Genomic DNA, 18,413 nt, shown 5'->3' with positions numbered 1-18,413 from the left:
TATATAGAAGTGTTGGGAAACTAGGGTAAACAAGGCCCACCCTCTCACAAGCCCAAATTAACTGCATGAGTTACCATTAGTGACTATCCTTCACTGTCTAGCACAGTGTTGACCACCATGGACAATATTGATCAATGGGCACTGCTAGAACAATCTGGGGGGTGGGGGGTTGCTGGATAAAAAAATAAGTTTATTGAAAGAGCTTGGGTGACCATTCAGTCATGATTACAAATCATACAATAAATTGCAATGATACATAGTATGACGGTACAATATTCAACACAGATTCCCTAAGCTGCACACTGTTAAAACATAGAAAGAAAAAAGAGAAACAGAGGGGAATTTGCTCCCCTAGTGAAGGACGTTAGGGTTAAAAGTTTACACGTATTTTCGGTTAAACTCACAGGAGGATGTTGCGCTCAGAGCACAACACCTAAAGCGCTTGGTATGGTAGTAATTGCCAGATCCGCAGCCTCAGTCCTCTGGAGTCAGGCAAGCTGTCCCAGTAAGGTATAGTAGCAGGTGTAGTGGAAAATTGGACCGATCTTGGTGCTGGAAGTCCGGATAAGGTAAGTCAGGAAGATATCTGTATTTCTTTTTTAAAAAGCTTTATTTGGGGTGCATAAGCTACGCGTTTCTGGTCCAAACCGGACCCTTCGTCAGGCTGAGTGTATATGACAAGATGCAACAGTGCAGTTAAAATACAGTCCTTACGTAAATCAAAAGGTTACGTTCATTAAGGTATTCTGCAACGTAACTACCGTAATCAAACCGGCTCTCCAGCTGTGACACCAGAACCCGTCTTACCAAACTCAAGGCAAAGAAATGCAAAATTTGTAAAAACATACATATATATGTATATGTCACAGCTGGAGAGCCGGTTTGATTACGGTAGTTACGTTGCAGAATGCCTTAATGAACGTAACCTTTTGATTTACGTAAGGACTGTATTTTAACTGCACTGTTGTATCTTGTCATATACACTCAGCCTGACGAAGGGTCCGGTTCGGACCAGAAATGCGTAGCTTATGCACCCCAAATAAAGCTTTTTAAAAAAGAAATACAGATATCCTCCTGACTTACCTTATCCGGACTTCCAGTGCCCAGATCGGTCCAATTTTCCACTACACCTGCTACTAAGCTACACACTGGACCACACGCTGCACTAACATTCCGCTCCATCACTCATTATCGAAGAAACAAAGTCGAAAAACAACACATTACAATCTGTGAGGGGGCAGTAAAAGCATAAAGTAAAAACGTTCATCCCGTTGAAGACAGAAGATGCACTTTTTTGAAGGTTCGAAATTACAGTGCTTCTTGTGGTGATCCAACGACTACAAGCAATGCTTCCAAATATAACAAAAAAAAAAGCCAAGCAAAAACAAGGCTCCAAATACTGTCCAGTGCAAGAATAATAATAATAGGAAAAAATATGCAAAATAGCTAAAAACAAAAAACAAAAAAACAGTGCCTTCCCTGTAGGTGTTCATACAAGGGTTGAGGTGAACCTTTTTGTAACTCAACTAACTTTTTTACTTTTGACTTTTCAGAATCCCGAGGGCATAGTGGTGATGAAAAGCCAGTACTCTTCCACTGAAAGTAGTGTGATTGTACAGAAGAGCTACACCCTTCCAGAGATTTCTATGTAAGTATATACTATACAGCATAAACAGGGGGGTAAAAACCCATATGGATCATCCAGCTCCCACCATTTAATCCTTTACCAGGACTGGAAAGTCTGCAGCGCAATATCCCAGAACATCTTCCCAACCTGCGTAGGCAAATGTTTCAGATAGGAGGTAAAAAATCATGAACCCTCATCGACAGCCTCCTATCTAAGAACAGGGACCCTAGGCTTCCATTCGGTATTCCAGCTTCCACTCCATTCATTCTCTATAGGTGCCACAGAAACAGCCAGGTACAGTGTTTGTCTGGTTGCGGCAGTTACCATAAGAAATGAATGGAATGGTGGCACTCATGAGTGACCCCCATTGAAATGGGAGACTTGGGTCATGTTCTCGAGATTAGGTTCTCACACGATCAACTAGTTAGCCCAAGTACTGTGGATAGGGGATAACTTTATGGTGCAACCCTTTTAAATATTGCATCAACATTTGTGTTGACCATTTTAGTCATTTCCACTCTGTTCCTTGCTTTTTGATGTCATTATACTATACCAGACTTACATAGGTTGCAGAAGGTGCAGAAGTAGTTGACATAAGGTCAATGGACAATCTTATTGGAGAGGAGATGTCGTTTGAGACCTATGTCGGTTACAGAAGATGAGGCGAAACATGAATTAAAGGGGTTGTCCAGCAAAAGAAACAACCTGTTTGTATGGTGTCAAAAAGTATAATAAAGCAATTTCCTACTGTAATGTTATTAGTCGTAGTGCACAGATCTTCCATTATTAACTCTGCTCTCTCCCTTGTAACTTGGACATCTGGTCACATTTAGAGCTCCTTCTCAGAACCACCCTCCCCTCCTATCTGCCTAAGTGGAGAGAAGTAATATAGAGGGGGGAGCTCATATTATTGCTCATTAGATTTCTCAGTCACAGTAGTTTCCACCAAAACAGGCTCACTGCTTTTTTATAAAAAAAAAAAAAAAAAAAAAAAAAAAAAGCTTCTTGTTGCCTTAAAATCTAAAGAGCAGTAATATAAGCTCCCCCTTTACGTTAATGGTCTTGTCCTGAGCATATAGGAGGGGATGGGGGAGCAGGGAGGGAGCTCTGCTTTCAGAGAGTGTGAGGGATTGTCACAGCCACAAGCCAGGCATCTCAGCTGATAACGGAAGATCTGTGCCCTATGGCTAATAACATTATCTTAGTAAGTTGCTTCATTATACTTTGTCACACTAAACAGGTTGTTTCTTTTCCTGGACAAACCCCATAAGATCCATAGAAAATATTGTTGGAGAGGAGCATGTGTAGCCTAGTAAAGAGATGTACTTTGAGGCTTATATAGGTTACAGAAGGTATGGGGAGAGTTGACTTTAAAGGGGTACTCCCGTGGAAAACTTTTTTTTTTTTTTTTTACATCAACTGGTGCCACAAAGTTAAACAGATTTGTAAATTACTTCTATTTTCTTTTTGGAACACAGAGTTCTCTGCAAAATCATGAGCACAGTGCTCTCTGCTGACACCTCTGTCCATTTTAAGAACTGTCCAGAGTAGGAGAAAATCCCCATAGAAAACATATGCTGCTCTGGTCAGTTCCTTAAATGGACAGAGGTGTCAGCAGAGAGCACTGTGCTCGTGATGTCAGCAGAGAGCACTGTGTTCCAAAATGAAAAACATTTCCTCTGTAGTATACAGACCCTAAAAAGTACTGGAAAGATTAAGATTTTTTTTTAATAGAAGTAATTTACAAATCTGTTTAACATTCCGGCACCAGTTGATTAAAAAAAAATTTCAACAGGAGTACCCCTTTAAGGGGCACTCCGCTGCTGAGCATTTGGAACAAACTGTTCCGAACGCTGGAGCCGGCGCCCAGAGCTTGTGACGTCATAGCACCGCCCCCTCAATGCAAGCTTATGGGAGGGGGCGTGGCAGTCATCACGCCCCCTCCCATAGATTAGCATTGAGGGGGCGGGGCATGACGTTGTGAGGGGATGGGGCTATGACGTCGCCTGCTCCAGCGTTCGGAACAGTTTGATCCAAACGCTGAGCAGTGGAGTACCCCTTTAAAGGTAGATGGACAATCTCGTTGGAGAGGAACATGTTTAGATTAGTAAAGAGATGTAGGTTGTGACATATGTAGTTTACAAAAGGGGCGGAGAGAGTTAACGTAAGGTCAATGGCCGATTTAGCTGGAGAGAAACGTGCAGATTAGTAAAGAGATATTTTTGAGAGTCTTTTAAAGGGGTACTCCGCTGCTCAGCATTTGGAAAAAACTGTTCCCAACGCTGGAGCCGGTGCCAAAAGCTCGTTACATCATAGCCCCGCCCCCTCATGACATCGCACTCCGCCCCCTCAATGCAAGTCTATGGGAGGAGGCGTGACAGCTGTCACGCCCCCTCCCATAGACTTGCATTGAGGGAGCTGGGTGTGACATCATGAGGGGGTGGGGCTATGACGTCACAAGCTCCCGTCTCCAGCATTCAGAACAGTTGTTCCAAATGCCGAGCAGCGGAAGTCGGGAAGTCTTGTTAGTGGGAGACCAGAAACGGGGAGGTTGCAGAAGTCAGGGTGGGAAATTATGGAAGTGAGAAGGAGACCCATTTTTGAGATGCTTAAAGGGGTACTCTGCTGGCAAACATTATTTTATTTTTTTATTTTTTTTAAATCAACTGGTGCCAGAAAGTTAAACAGATTTGTAAATGACTTCTATAAAAAAAAAAAAAAATCTTTACCCTTCCAGTGGTTATTAGCAGCTGTTTGCTACAGAGGAAATTGTTCTCTTTTTGAATTTATTTTCGTCTTGTCCACGGTGCTCTCTGCTGACACCTGATGCCCGTATCAGGAACTGTCCAGAGCAGGAGAAAATCCCTATAGCAAACCTATGCTACTCTGGACAGTTCCTGACACGGACAGAGGTGTCAGCAGAGAGCACTGTGGACAAGACAAAAAAGAAATTCAAAAAGAAAAGAATTTCCTCTGTAGCATACCGCTGCTAATAAGTACTGAAAGGATTAAGATTTTTAAATAGAAGTAATTGACAAATCTCTTTCTGGCACCAGTTCATTTAAAAAAAAAAAAAAAAAGAAAGAAAAGTTCTCCACCGGAGTGCCCCTTTAACTAAAAGTGGCCAGGCTTATTTTTTTAGCAGGATGGAGATGACTCTGCGGCATTGGTCTGAGTTGGCCTTACATTCTATGTCTTCTGCCCATTATGAAATGTATTCCATGTATCATCTGGTGTAACGCTGTCTATTACATACCAAGAATTTACTTTACAGTGAAGGAAAATGGCAGATCGCTTGCAGGTTTCAGGTGTCTCCTGCCCAATTGTACCGGACCGAGTTTGAGGTGAAAGAATATGGTGAGCAGAATTGGTGAAACCATGGACCTATCACAATACGGTTATATTGTACCTTCCATCACATATACTTTAACTTCAGTCAGGATCTAATTTAATCTCTACATAGAACAATTTTCTGAAAGTCCACTATGACCACGTCCAACTGATGGACATGTTACAGTGCACCAGTTTAGGCCAGACTTACCAATGTACCAATCAGGTAGATGCCCCGAGCAGGTGGATAGGTGGGTAATTCTCCCTATTTGTTAGAAGTCCACAGTGAGTTGGAAGGTAAGAAACTCCTTCCGCCAATTACCCTAATTAGATGGAAGCCCCAATAGAATGGTAGCGAATCCCCTCTATTAGCTAGCAGCTCTCAGTAGGTAGGTAGGTAGGGAATCCCTTATTTTAGCTAAGAGCCTTGAGCTTGTAGGTAGCCAGGTAATTCCCCCTCCCCCATCCCAATTAGATAGTGGCACCCAGTAGAAAGGTGGGGAATTCCCCTATTAGTTAATTAGAAATCTCCAGTGGGGGGTGCGTAGGTAGGTAATCCCACCACCAAGATGGTAGAAGCCCCCAGTAGAAATATAGGGAACCGCTCCTATTCGGTAGAAGCCAGAGGCGTAGCTTGTAGCTTTTGGGCCCGGATGCAAAAACTGCAACAGGGCCCCATATGCCAAATATAATACTGGTCTCTTATGGGGCAGTTGTGCTTCATGGCCCCCTTAGGCACCAGGGCCCCGGTGCGACTTCAATCTCTGCTACCTCTATTGCTACGTCCCGGGTAGAAGCCCCCAGTGGGTGGGAAGGCATGTAATCCACCCCCCCTCCCCCCCCCCCCCCCAAAAAAAAAAAAAGTAAAATACTCCAGTCAGAAGGTTGGGAGTCCTTCCTATCAGCTATAGGCCTAAAGCTTATGGGAGCTCCACCCCTTCCGTGGGTTTTGAAACTCCTGGATGTAAACAAGATAGTTCCACTGACGGCAAGCAGAGATTGTGAAAATGGCGAAGAATTAGAGCACATTGTATAGAAAAAAGTTGATAAACCTAGAATTAAAGAATATATTTAATTGAAAAAAGAATATCCCCAAAAATATCCATATCCACAAAAGGGAACTTACCCTCTAACAAAGTGTTCAGTGGAATTGTATGACGGTGGCGGGATCTCTCCGTATTGTTCTGGTGACTGCGACATTTTCTCTCTTAGTTCTGCCAAGTTTTGAAGTCTTTCTGAAGACAGAGCAGGATTATTACTTTGTGGACGACGATCACTACACGGTGGAAATCAATGCAAAGTAAGACAAATATCCTAAATATCCTGTCCTTAAAGGGGTACTGCCCATCACAGAGAGACAAATTTTACAAATTATAATTTGCAAATTTTACAAATTGTAAATCCAATTTTACAATTTTACAAATTGTAAATATATATATGATTTAATTTCTTTAAAGTAACTTTTTGACTCCATTCTATGCCGACAGTATGGATATCTTTTATGTATTTTGTTGAATTTTCTAAATCATCGTTAAAGAATTTTTTAACTATTTTTTCATTTTCACTCTTTATCTTTTTTTTATTTGTGGTATATTTTTTATTTGTCATATCATCGTTATTATTATTATTATAATTGTTATGATTTTTATTTTTATAAATATTAATTTTAATAATATAGTATATATAATTATAATATTGAAAATAATAATAATTATTATTATTATATTAATAATGATATTTTATTATTATTATTAGTAGTAGTAGTAGTACTGGTAGTATTAGTAATATTTGGTTTTAGCCATCTAATTTTTGTTAATTTTTTTGTTGAGACAAGGAATAATAACCTTGCCTTTGTCCTCATGACAACTCTTCCTACCTGTCCGCTCTTCCAGTTCAGCATTATCATTAGCATTAAAGGGGTTATTCTCCATAAGTAGTGTTGAGCGCGAATATTCGCAATTCGAATATTTTTTGCGAATTTCGCATATTCGCAAATATGGCGAATGTAATAGTCGTTATTTTTTCCCACAGAACACATCACAGTGATCTCATCCCTCGCTGCTTCCCGCTTGAATTTTCGCACATATGAGAATATGCGAATATTTGCGAATATCGTCACTAAAGAATATTAGGAGATGGAGAGATAGTATAGATAGATAGGTAGATAGTTATTCGCATGCGCACACACGCATGCGCATATGCGCATGCGTGTGTGTGCATGCGGATAACTATCTATCTAAAATAACCGCGAATGTATCGAATATGCGAATTTCGCGAATATAGGACGAACATTCGTCCATATATTTGTGAAATATCGCGAATTCGAATATGGCCTATGCCGCACATCACTATTCATAAGGCAATTTTAGTACTTACCTGACAGAACTAGGCGTTTCCTGTTGCATTTTGTTCTCTAAACTACACATCCCATAGTTCCATGCTTGCAAGTATGAGGTAACTTTCCTTCCTCCCACACATCAGCTACCCCACCCATTGAAACACAGTGTTTTCTAACAAGGGGGCCTACAGCTGTTGCAAAATTGAAGCAGGATGGGCTCCCTCTGATCACCTGACTAGTGATGTCAAGTCTCGTTACACTGCAACCTGGGAAATCCCGAGACATGAGTAATTTTGTATGTTGTTAAAAATAAATATTGAGGCGATAATCACAGAAGAATTGTGAGAAAACCGTCACACACAGGTACAGACACTATATTATGAACTACACTAACTTTACAGCCCCTGTAGCATAGTCAAATAAAAATAAACCTGGAATACCCCTTTAAGCCATAAAGCAATCAATCAGAATCCAGTTTTTACTGCAAGAAAGTATACATGTCAAGTAGCTTTCCATCAGAAGGAAAACAGCTACCTCCCATAGGTGGCAGTAAAGAGCAAGCTCTTTTCCTTCTGGTAGAGAGCTACTTTGCATACTTTTTTTTTTCCCATGAAGCATTGCATGGTCTGTATAGGTCTCCATAAGCCAATTAGGTGGTCTCCTCCATAGCACACATTACCCATCCCCTGCCCATCTCACTATAAGAAAATAAAAGAAGGTGTGAGAAAATGCTAAGCAACTAGGGGCAAGAAGTTTTGTCATGGGGAACCAAGTTCTTACCAGAGTTGAGTTGTAACCTTAGTCTTGTGTTTTAATGTATTGCTTGAGTTTAAAATGTTATGTAATGTCACCTCATGTCCAATAGATGGCACTGTTGCCTTTTAATGAAAACAAAAAATGTATTAAAAAAAAATATATAAAAAAAACAACAACTCCCTATTAAATGTTTTAATTGCACAGTATTTTTGCTATATTTTTATATAACTTGTTATGAACCTCTAACTCTAGGATCTAAAAAAGGTTCTTTTAGCATTACCGTAGCGGTGATGTTTACCAAAGTAAAAAGTCACACAACTTATATATATATATATATATATATATATATATATATATATACTATAACTGCTGGTGATCAACATGGAATCAGTATCCATTGTAACCACAAGGAATTTTAAAGAATATCATTTTTGTTGTTGTTGTTCTTTATAATTGTAATTATATATTTTTTTACTGTTTTTGCTTTTCAGGTTTTTGCATGGAAAGCCGGTGGAGGGGTCTGGACATGCAATGTTTGGCGTAATTGTTAACAATGAGAAAAAGAGTTTCCCAGATTCACTGACCAAAATCACGGTAAGAACGTTCTTCAAGAGAATAAAGTGATCTGCAACCAAAAAGGCCCCACAAGTGTCTAATATGGGCCCTCGTGTCTAAGATACTGTTTGGCCATTCCCCTTGGTTCAAAGTTTAAGTGACTAACCCTATTTAGGGTCATCGGAAACATAAGAGTCAAAATACCAAACCCCTGGGTCAAAAAAAAAAAAGGCATTTAAACACACTAGATAGTGAACCACCCATAAAACTAAATACTTTATTTTGTAAATTAAAAGAAAAATGGGTTTCAAATCGAATTTCTAAAAAGACCAGTGTATGTAAATGTCAGAACTGCTTATCCAGGAATGATATAATAGATCAGTGCCTGCAGTATGCCATCAATAAACATTGCTTAGACTGTATTTAAAAACTCTCTAAAGAAATCTCCCCGACATGTTTCACAGTACTAACTGCATCATCAGAGATAGCCAGGCTATAGTTTACAGCCCAGCTATCTCTGATGATGCAGTTAGTACTGGGAAACAAGTTGAGGAGATTTCTTTACAGTATTTTTAAAAGTAGAAATGTCCAAGACAGGCAGAATGATCATAGTTTGGGTGAATAGTCCTAATCATACACAGGAGAGGCAAAAATATACAGAGGAGATAGAGACAGAAACAACCTGGGGGTCAAACAATGATGCAAAACCGCATGAAAGCAACACTTTCACAGAAACTCAAAGGGATCTTTGCTCAGGCAAAGGTGAAGCAGGTTTGGCTGCCTTAAATGGTAAATGAGCTGAGTTAAAGGGGTACTCCCGTGAAAAACTTTTTTTTTTTTAAAATAAACTGGTGCCAGAAAGTTAAACAGATTTGTAAATCACATCTATTAAAAAATCTTAATCCTTCCAGTACTTTTTAGGGGCTGTATACTAAAGAGAAATAAAAAAAAAATGCATTTCCTCTGATGTCATGACCACAGTGCTCTCTGCTGACCTCTGCTGTCCATTTTAGGAACTGTCCAGAGTAGGAGAAAATTCCCATAGCAAACATATGCTGCTCTGGACAGTTCCTAAAATGGACAGAGGTGTCAGCAGTGAGCACTATCATGACATCAGAGGAAATGCATTTCTTTTTTTGATTTCTCTTTAGTATACAGCCCCTAAAAAGTACTGGAAGGATTAAGATTATTTAAGAGAAGTGATTTACAAATCTGTTTAACTTTCTGGCACCAGTGGATTTAAAAAAAAAAAAGAAAAAAAAGTTTTCCACGGGAGTACCCCTTTAAGGGGCAGAGGAAAAGATCTGGGTGTGTGGCCCTTTAAATTTTAGAGAGAGCATGAGTATGCCCCCTACTGGTGGCACAATAAGCTACAAAGGCAGAGAAGGAGGCTCAGACTACAAGGATGACAAGTGAGCTGGTTTCTGTGTCTTCCAGGAGGCACCACACTGGTGACACAGGGGTGCAAGGAATTCCTATTTCGTGACGCCAGGGCACCATTAGCCTATACACGGTCCGAGGTGGAGACAGCTTCTCCTCGGCCAGACACTGGGGGTAAGAAACACACCAACGCCGGGTTACGGATAACTGTCTTTTACTGAGCAGGTGCAGATGGTAGTACACATAGGACGGACAGAGGAGAAGGGATGCAGTGAAACCCTTTGGGAGTACTGTTGCCTTGCTGGGACTTATGGTGCTTTTCATCCACTTGAATAAAACTGACTTGAGATTAGAGACTGTAGATTTCCCACGCGGACTAGGGTTCTGACAAGGTCCAATCACTATCACCACCAGGGCTTGACTCACCGCTGTACGGGGGAACACTTACAGAATAGCGGGACTGACTTTAGAAGATATTTTCTTAGGCTTCCTTCAGGATTTCTCCACACACGACTTCACCTCCTTTCCACTCTTAAAGGGGAAAACTTTTTTTTTTTTTTTTTCAAATCAACTGGTGCCAGAAAGTTAAACAGATTTGTAAATGACTTCTATTAAAAAATCTTAATCCTTCCAGTACTTATTAGCTGCTGAGTACTACAGACGAAATTCTTTTATTTTTGGAACACAGAGCTCTCTGCTGAATCACAGTTCCCAGCGAATTTAGCATGTTCGCGTTCACATCGCCGGGCGAACATATGTGAAGTTCGATCCGCCCCCTATACTTTAACATTGCAGTAAACTTTGACCCTATGAGTCAGAGTCAGCAGACACATTACAGCCAATCAGCAACAGTCCCTCCGTTCCAGACCCTCCTACCTCCTGCACGGATGCCATTTTACCCTCATTCGGCATGCTGCAGGCTTAGAAAGTGGAGGGACAGAGAAACTGCTCCTGCTGTAATAGGGAAAGTGATAGCTAGGTTGCTGCTAGGTGGTGTATTCAGGGTCCAGTTTACTCCTAAAGCACTAGTGTAACATCTGCTTTAAGGACAGCACCCAAAAAAGCCCTTTTTAGGGCTGAAAGATATCAGTCCTGGATGGGAGGGAACCGCTGGTTAAAAGGGGTACTCCAGAATCAAACTTAAGTTCGTTCAAGCAACTAACTACTACAGTATTCAAAGGGCTGAAAGATATCAGTCCCTGTGTCTTGCAACAGCTGGAGGCACCCTGGTTGGGGACCACTGCATAAAAGGGGAACTCCGCTGGCAAGCTTTTTTGCTCATTATGACACTAGTGCAAATCACATTAGGTGCGACAGTTGTGCAAATTAAAAGAAAAATACCTTTTTTGGCTGTTAAATAAAATCAGTTGTCACTGTCAGATCACGTCACAGTTGCCATTTTTCTTGCCTGCAGGGCAAATTGTGTCACCCTAGTGCAAATCACATTTGGTGTGACACTTGTGCAAATTTAAACAAAAAAAATGACAGGCAGAGGAAGGCCACCCTGCAGGTGCTGGGATTCCCTTTGGCCCTAGAATGGCCAGTGTTCAGAGGCCACGTACCCTGAACCCCCAAAGTTCTGAGGACTTAGTTGACTGGCTATCACAAGACACCCAGTCCTTCTCCTCCTCTAGCTTAGCTTCGGGCATCTCTCATGCTACCACTTGCCCGCCTGCCGCCACCAACACTAGCACCACAGCAGCTTTACTTGATCCGTCAGAGGAGTTATTTACACATCAGTTTGAAGACATGAGTGATGCGCAACCATTATTGCCAGAGGATGTGGTTAACAGGGATATGTCTCAGTCAGGCAGCATTACACACATGAACATACGGTGTGATGATGATGTTGTACCCGCTGCTGCTTCCTTTCTTGAGGTGTCAGATAGCGGTGAAGGTGTTGATGATGACGATGTGTCCGTGGGTGCCCGCTAGAAGAGAGGAAGAGTTGGAAAGTTCAGATGGGAAGACAGAGAGGAGGAGGAGACGAGTTGGAAGCAGGGGGAGGTCATCACAAGGAGCTAGTGGCACAGTCAGACAGCATGCATCGGCACCCGGGGTAAGCCAGACGGGACGCCAATCAACTCATGCTGTTGCCACCACCAGAATGCCGTCATTGCAGAGCTCAGCAGTGTGGCATTTTTTTGTGTGTCTGCCTCTGACAACAGTGAGGCCATTTGCAACCTGTGCCAGAAGAAACTGAGTCGTGGGAAGTCCAACACCCATCTAGGCACAACTGCTTTGCGAAGGCACATGATGTCACATCACAAACGCCTATGGGATCAACATGTCAGTACAAGCAGCACACAAAGTCAAAGCCGCCATCCTCCTCCTGGTCCAGCATCTTCAGCCAGGTCAACCACTGCTGCCCTCCTTGCCCCCTCTCAACCATCCGCCTCTCCGTCTCTCGCCTTGAGCAGTTCCTGCTCATCTGCCCACAGTCAGGTGTCTGTCAAGAAGATGTTTGAGCACAAGAAGCCAATGTCTCAAAGTCACCCCCTAGGCCGGCGTCTGACAGCTGGCTTGTCTGAACTGTTAGCCCGCCAGCTTTTACCATACAAGCTGGTGGAGTCTGAGGCATTTAAAAAATTTGTAGCCATTGGGACACCGCAGTGGAAGGTACCCGGCCGAAATTTTTTTGCACAAAAGGCAATCCCTAACCTTTACTCCATTGTGCAAAAGGAAATTATGGCATGTCTGGCACACAGTGTAGGGGCAAGGGTCCATCTGACCACTGATACCTGGTCTGCAAAGCATGGTAAGGGCAGGTATATCACCTACACTGCGCATTGGGTAAACCTGGTGACGGCTGCCAAGCATGGAATGCGTGGCTCTGCAGAGGAGTTGGTGACACCGCCACGACTTGCAGGCAGGCCTGCTGCTACCTCCTCTACTCCTCCTACTCCAACCTCTTCCATAACCTCCTCGGCCGAGTCCTCTTCCACTGCTGCGTCTTGCTCCACATCACCGGCACCCCCCAGCTCCCCAGGTGCTATTCCACATCCCGGATACGGCAGTGTCCCGCCATCTTGGGGTTGACTTGCCTCAAAGCGGAGAGTCACACCGCACCAGCGCTCCTGTCGGCCCTGATTGCACAGGTGGATCAGTGGCTGACTGCACCAACTGGAGATCGGCAAGGTGGTTTGTGACAACGAAACAAATTTGTTGGCGGCATTGAGGTTGGGCAAGTTGACATATGTGCTGTGCATGGCACATGTGTGTAATCTGATTGTACAACGCTTTTTGCTCAAGTACCCAGGCTTACAGGATGTCCTGAAGCAGTCCAGGAAGGTGTGTGGCCATTTCAGGCGTTCCTACACGGCCATGGCGCACTTTTGAAAAGGATTTCTCTGTGTTTTTCACCGTCCTGCATCATAGAGTCTTCTGGACTTTCTGATAATTTAAACTTGAATTTTCCAGAGTACTAACCATTACACCAAGGAACGCTTGTTGCGTGAGATTTTTAAACTTAAATTTTCAAAAATAAAATACAGAGAGGGATGAACTCTGTTTCTTTATGTGATGAAACATTTTATTTAGAAAATAATTTCTTTGTGTGTTTCTCTGTCCTGCATTATAGAGTCTTCTGGACTCTTGGATAAGCGCTTGTTCTTCTTTTTCAGCCATGTGTACAGCCATGCCTAATTTTTCTGGCCTCTGGTGCTGCACTTTTTATGCTGCCGCAATTTCTCTGGGCGCTGCTACAGCTGCGGCTGCAACAATACCAAATTTTTCAGCCATGTGTACATGCCTAATTTTTCTGGTACTCTCTGCTGACATCTCTGTCCATTTTAGCAACCGTGGATATTAGATGTATGGTAAGGGCAGCATGGTGGCTCAGAGGTTAGCACTGCTGACTTGCAGCGCTGGGGCCTTGGGTTCAAATCCCACTATGTGCTGCCTAAAGGGTGGCTCTAACTATGTGCTGCCTAACATGGGGGAATCTATGTGATGCCTAAAGGGGATCTAAATATGTCCTGCCTAATATGGGGGAATCTATGGGCTGTCTAAAGGGGGGATCTAACTATGTGATGCCTAAAGGGGGCTCTATGTGCTGCCTAAAGGGGGCTAAAGCACATTATTCCAAACCATTTAGGAATGTTAGGTGATTTATGCCCTTTATGGATTAAAACCAGACTCTGCATCAACTATGTAATTTTCCATGGGAGTTTTGCCATGGATCCCCCTCCAGCACGCCACAGTCCAGGTATTAGTCCCCTTGAAACAACTTTTAAATCACTATTGTGCCCAGAAAGAGTCCCTGTGGGTTTTAAAATTCGCCTGCCCATTGAAGTCAGTGGCGGTTCGCCCGGTTCGCCGGTTCACGAACTTTTGCGGAAGTTCGCGTTTGCGGTGTTCGCGACATCACTACTCTCTGCTGACATCTCTGTCCATTTTAGGAACTGTCCAGAGCAGCATATGTTTGCTATGGGGATTTTCTCCTACAGTTCTTAAAATAGACAGAGATGTCAGCAGAGAGCTCTGTGTTCCAAAAATAAAAGGATTTATTCTGTAGTATTCAGCAGCTAATAAGTACTGGAAGGATTAGGATTTTTTTTTATAAAAGTAATTTACAAATCTGTTCAACTTTCTGGCACCAGTTGGTTTAAAAAAAATAAAATAAAGTTTTCCACCGGAGTACCCCTTTAAAGTTTGTTTTGTTTCGCTTGGCAGTAGGGATCGACCAATATCGATTTTTTTAGGGCCGATACCCATAAACTGTCACCTTTCAGGCCGATAGCCAATAACTTATACCGATATTCCGGTATAAGTTATCGGCTATTTCAACACCCCCGGCGGGGCAGAAGCCGTTGCACATCAATGATTTAAAGCGGGTGCTTAAAATCAATGAACTGCAGCAGCTTTTGCCGGGCCAGAGACAGCCGCCGCCGCCCGCTTCTCTCCCCCTGCCTGTCCTGGGGTCCTGAGTCTAACCCCCCCATCCTCTGCCCACATACCGCCACCCCCCCCCATCCTCTGCCCACATACCGCCGCCGCCCCATCGCCTCCCCCCATCCCCGGTGTTATAATTACCTGTTCCTGGGGTCCGCGATACTTCTGGCTCCGTCGGCGTTCTGCGCTGTCACTGTGCGCACTGATGGTGACGTCGCGTTGAGGACGTCACTCGTCATTGCGCAGCGCGCAGCAACAGCGCAGGAGCCAGAAGGATCACGGACCCCGGGATCAGGTAATTATAACACCGGGGATGGGGGGAGGCGATGGGGCGGCAGCATGTGGACAGAGGATGGGGGGAGGCGATAGGTCAGCGGCGGCGGTATGTGGGCAGAGGATGGGGGGAGGCAATGGGGCAGCGGCGGTGACGGCATTATCGGCATATCGGCAAGGTAATTGCCGATACCGATAATGTCCAAAATCGTGATTATCGGCCCATAATATCGGCCAAACCGATAATCGGTCGATCCCAACTTGGCTGCCTGGGCACAGAGGGTTAAAAAAAAATGCACCGGAGTACTCCTTTAAAATGACAGGCGATTGTGGATTCAAATGTTGAAAACTATGAATGTTGTGCTTTCTAGTGGGAGGAAAACTTCGGAAATCGTAATGTCACTTTGGCTGCCATTGGAGAAGAAAACATGTTGTCATTTCAAATCAGTACAAGAATGTTTTCCATTAAAATAAAATACAAATTATCCAATAAAATTGCCTGTAAATATGAAACCTTTAGTCAATCCTTTTCTGTTAAGTTAAATTAAATCTTTATCGTATCCGTATATGTATTCAGGAACGCAATGTATTACTGTCCTTATAGGTGACTAATGGAAAGGCAGAAGCAACACTGTACCGTCACATGATCACGAGTCGATATCCCGATCTGGAATTCCTTGTCGGAAGCTCGCTCTACGTCACTGTCACAGTGTTAACTAATGCAGGTATGGAGGGGATATGGGGGTTCATGTATCTAAATAGAGATAATGTACAGCAGAAACCATGAAAAGGGGTATAGAAACTATAGAAGCACCTGTAATGGGGCCAAAGTAGGAGAAGCGCCCAGGCATGGTTGGTTACATCCAATTGGTTCAGTTCAATGCCCTAGATATGTATTTAAAGAGGTACCCCGGTGCCCCAGCGTTCAGAACATTTTGTTCAGAAAGCTTGGACCAGGCGACGGGGGTCGTGACGTCCCAGCTACGCCCCTCGTGACATCACACCATACCCCCCTAAATGCAAGTCTATGGGAGGGGGCGTGGCGGTAGCCACGCCCCCTCCCATAGACTTGCATTGAGGGGGCGTGATGTGACATCACAAGGGGCGTGGCCGTGATGTCACGACCCCCGTCGCCAGCACCCAGCTTTCTAAATGAATGCCAGGTGCTGCACAGAGATCGCGGGAGTCCCGCAGCTGGATAGGGGATACGATGTCTAAGAGCAGAGTACCCCTTTAAATTCTTTGGCCAGGGAGTAGTAGCTTGATGACCTCCTCCCCACCTGGCACTCTGGGGCATGTCTACCCAACCCCAGCTCTGCCCCAAGTCCAACCCCTGCTAAACATCACACAAATAGTACAGTAGAATCTCCCAATAGTGGACGCTCACGGGGAATAAAACAGTGTCCACTTTTGAGAGATGTCCCCTATAGAGAGATGTCCCCTATAGAGAGATGTCCCCTATAGAGAGGTGTCCCCTATAGAGAGGTGTCCCCTATAGAGAGGTGTCCCCTATTGAGAGGTGTCCCCTATTGAGAGGTGTCCCCTATTGAGAGGTGTCCCCTATTGAGAAAAAAGGCTCAAAAATCTTTCTAAATGACTGAATACCGTCCTGCACTCACTCCAGAGTGTAATTACCTATAGAACATGATAAAAAGCCATATTACAGTACAATCTCCCAGTGTTGTTTAATCTCCCCTTATCCCTCCCCGTATCATTTCACCCCACTTTATACCCTGTGCCACCTTATTCCCTTATGCCTTGTGCCAAATTACCCCCCCCCCACTACCTGTGTCATTTCATTCCTTCTTTATTACCCTCTGTGTAAATTCATCACCCCCCCCCCCCCCATGAAGTGGAAAAGGGGTATAAAGGGTGATGAATTTGTATAGAGGGTAACAAAGGGGGAATTAAATATCACAGGGAGGATCAAGAGGAAATGATGTGGCACAGGGGGTAATAAAGGGGGATGATTTGGCACAGGGGAATAAAGTGGCACAGGGGGGGGGGATCAGGGAAGCAGGGGGGTGAATGATGTGGCCGGCGGACGTACAGAAGCAGGAGATCACTGTTTAAACATTGGTCTTCTGCTTCTGTGCTGGGGCTTCTGCAGGGGGTGCAGCGGGGGCCTGGGCTCCTTACTGGGGTATTGGCTGTACCCCCTGATGGATGCCCTGTGGACAAGGTAGGGCCAGAACATAAGCCTGGATGCCCCCTATTGGGAGTATTTTGTCCCCCTATTGGGAGTGTCCCCTATTCGGAGGCTGCTAATACATTAAGTCTTATGGGACTCTGCTGGGGAATTAAAGGGGTACTCCCGTGGAAAACTTTTTTTTTTCATCAACTGATGCCAGAAAGTTAAACAGATTTGTAAATTACTTCTATTAAAATGTTTTAATCCTTCCAGTACTTTTTAGGGGCTGTATACTACAGAGGAAATGTTTATCTTTTTGGATTTCTCTGATGTCACGACCACAGTGCTCTCTGCTGACCTCTGCTGTCCATTTTAGGAACTGTCCAGAGCAGCATATGTTTGCTATGGGGATTTTCTCCTGCTCTGGACAGTGCCTAAAATGGACAGCAGAGGTCAGCAGAGAGCACTGTGGTCATGACATCAGAGGAATCTAAAAAGTGAATCATTTCCTCTGTAGTATACAGCCCCTAAAAAGTACTGGAAGGGTTAAGATTTTTTAATAGAAGTAATTTACAAATCTGTTTAACTTTCTGGCATCAGTTGATGAAAAAAAAAATACGTTTTCCACGGTAGTACCCCTTTTAAAAACTGTCCACTAAGGGAGATTTTACTGTATTACCGATCATATTCCCAACCACTCAGCTACAGAGCCAAGAGTGACCATATCATGACTTGTCTCTTCCAGGCAGTGACTTGGTGGAAGCTGAGAAGACCGGCATTACCGTGACAAAGACGGCATTCAAATTGCTATTCACCAAAACCTCCAAATATTTCAAGCCTGGCTTACCCTATATAGCAAATGTAAGTGTATGTTGAGCTTCTGGTGGGACCTTAAAGGGGTACTCCGCTGCTCAGTGTTTGGAACAAACTTCCGAACGCTGGAGCCGGCGCTAGGAGCTTGTGATGTCATAGTCCCTCCCCCTCATGATGTCACGCCCCGCCCCCTCAATTCAAGTCCGTGGGAGGGGGCGTGACAGCTGTCACGCCCCCTCCCGCAGACTTGAATTGAGGGGGCGGGGCGTGACATCATGAGGGGGCGGGGCTATGCCATCATGAGCTCTGGCCCACAG

At 43.8% G+C, this 18,413-nt stretch overlaps 1 protein-coding gene across 2 annotated transcripts in view; it reads left to right on the top strand.

The window, feature by feature from the left end:
- Positions 1–18,413, top strand: part of LOC130367658 (complement C3-like) — a 120,297-nt gene that overhangs the window by 27,665 nt on the left and 74,219 nt on the right. For both annotated transcript variants that reach the window (XM_056570215.1, XM_056570214.1), the window contains exons 5-10: positions 1,554–1,648; positions 4,902–4,984; positions 6,170–6,257; positions 8,543–8,645; positions 15,757–15,877; positions 18,029–18,144. In XM_056570215.1, coding sequence (XP_056426190.1) covers positions 1,554–1,648; positions 4,902–4,984; positions 6,170–6,257; positions 8,543–8,645; positions 15,757–15,877; positions 18,029–18,144 — 606 coding nt within the window. The remainder of the gene's footprint in view (positions 1–1,553; positions 1,649–4,901; positions 4,985–6,169; positions 6,258–8,542; positions 8,646–15,756; positions 15,878–18,028; positions 18,145–18,413) is intronic.

The sequence above is a fragment of the Hyla sarda genome, chromosome 4, assembly GCF_029499605.1.
Source record: "Hyla sarda isolate aHylSar1 chromosome 4, aHylSar1.hap1, whole genome shotgun sequence".
Taxonomy (NCBI): domain Eukaryota; kingdom Metazoa; phylum Chordata; class Amphibia; order Anura; family Hylidae; genus Hyla; species Hyla sarda.
Note: the sequence above shows the minus strand (reverse complement) of the source record. Positions and strands in the feature narration are given on the sequence as shown.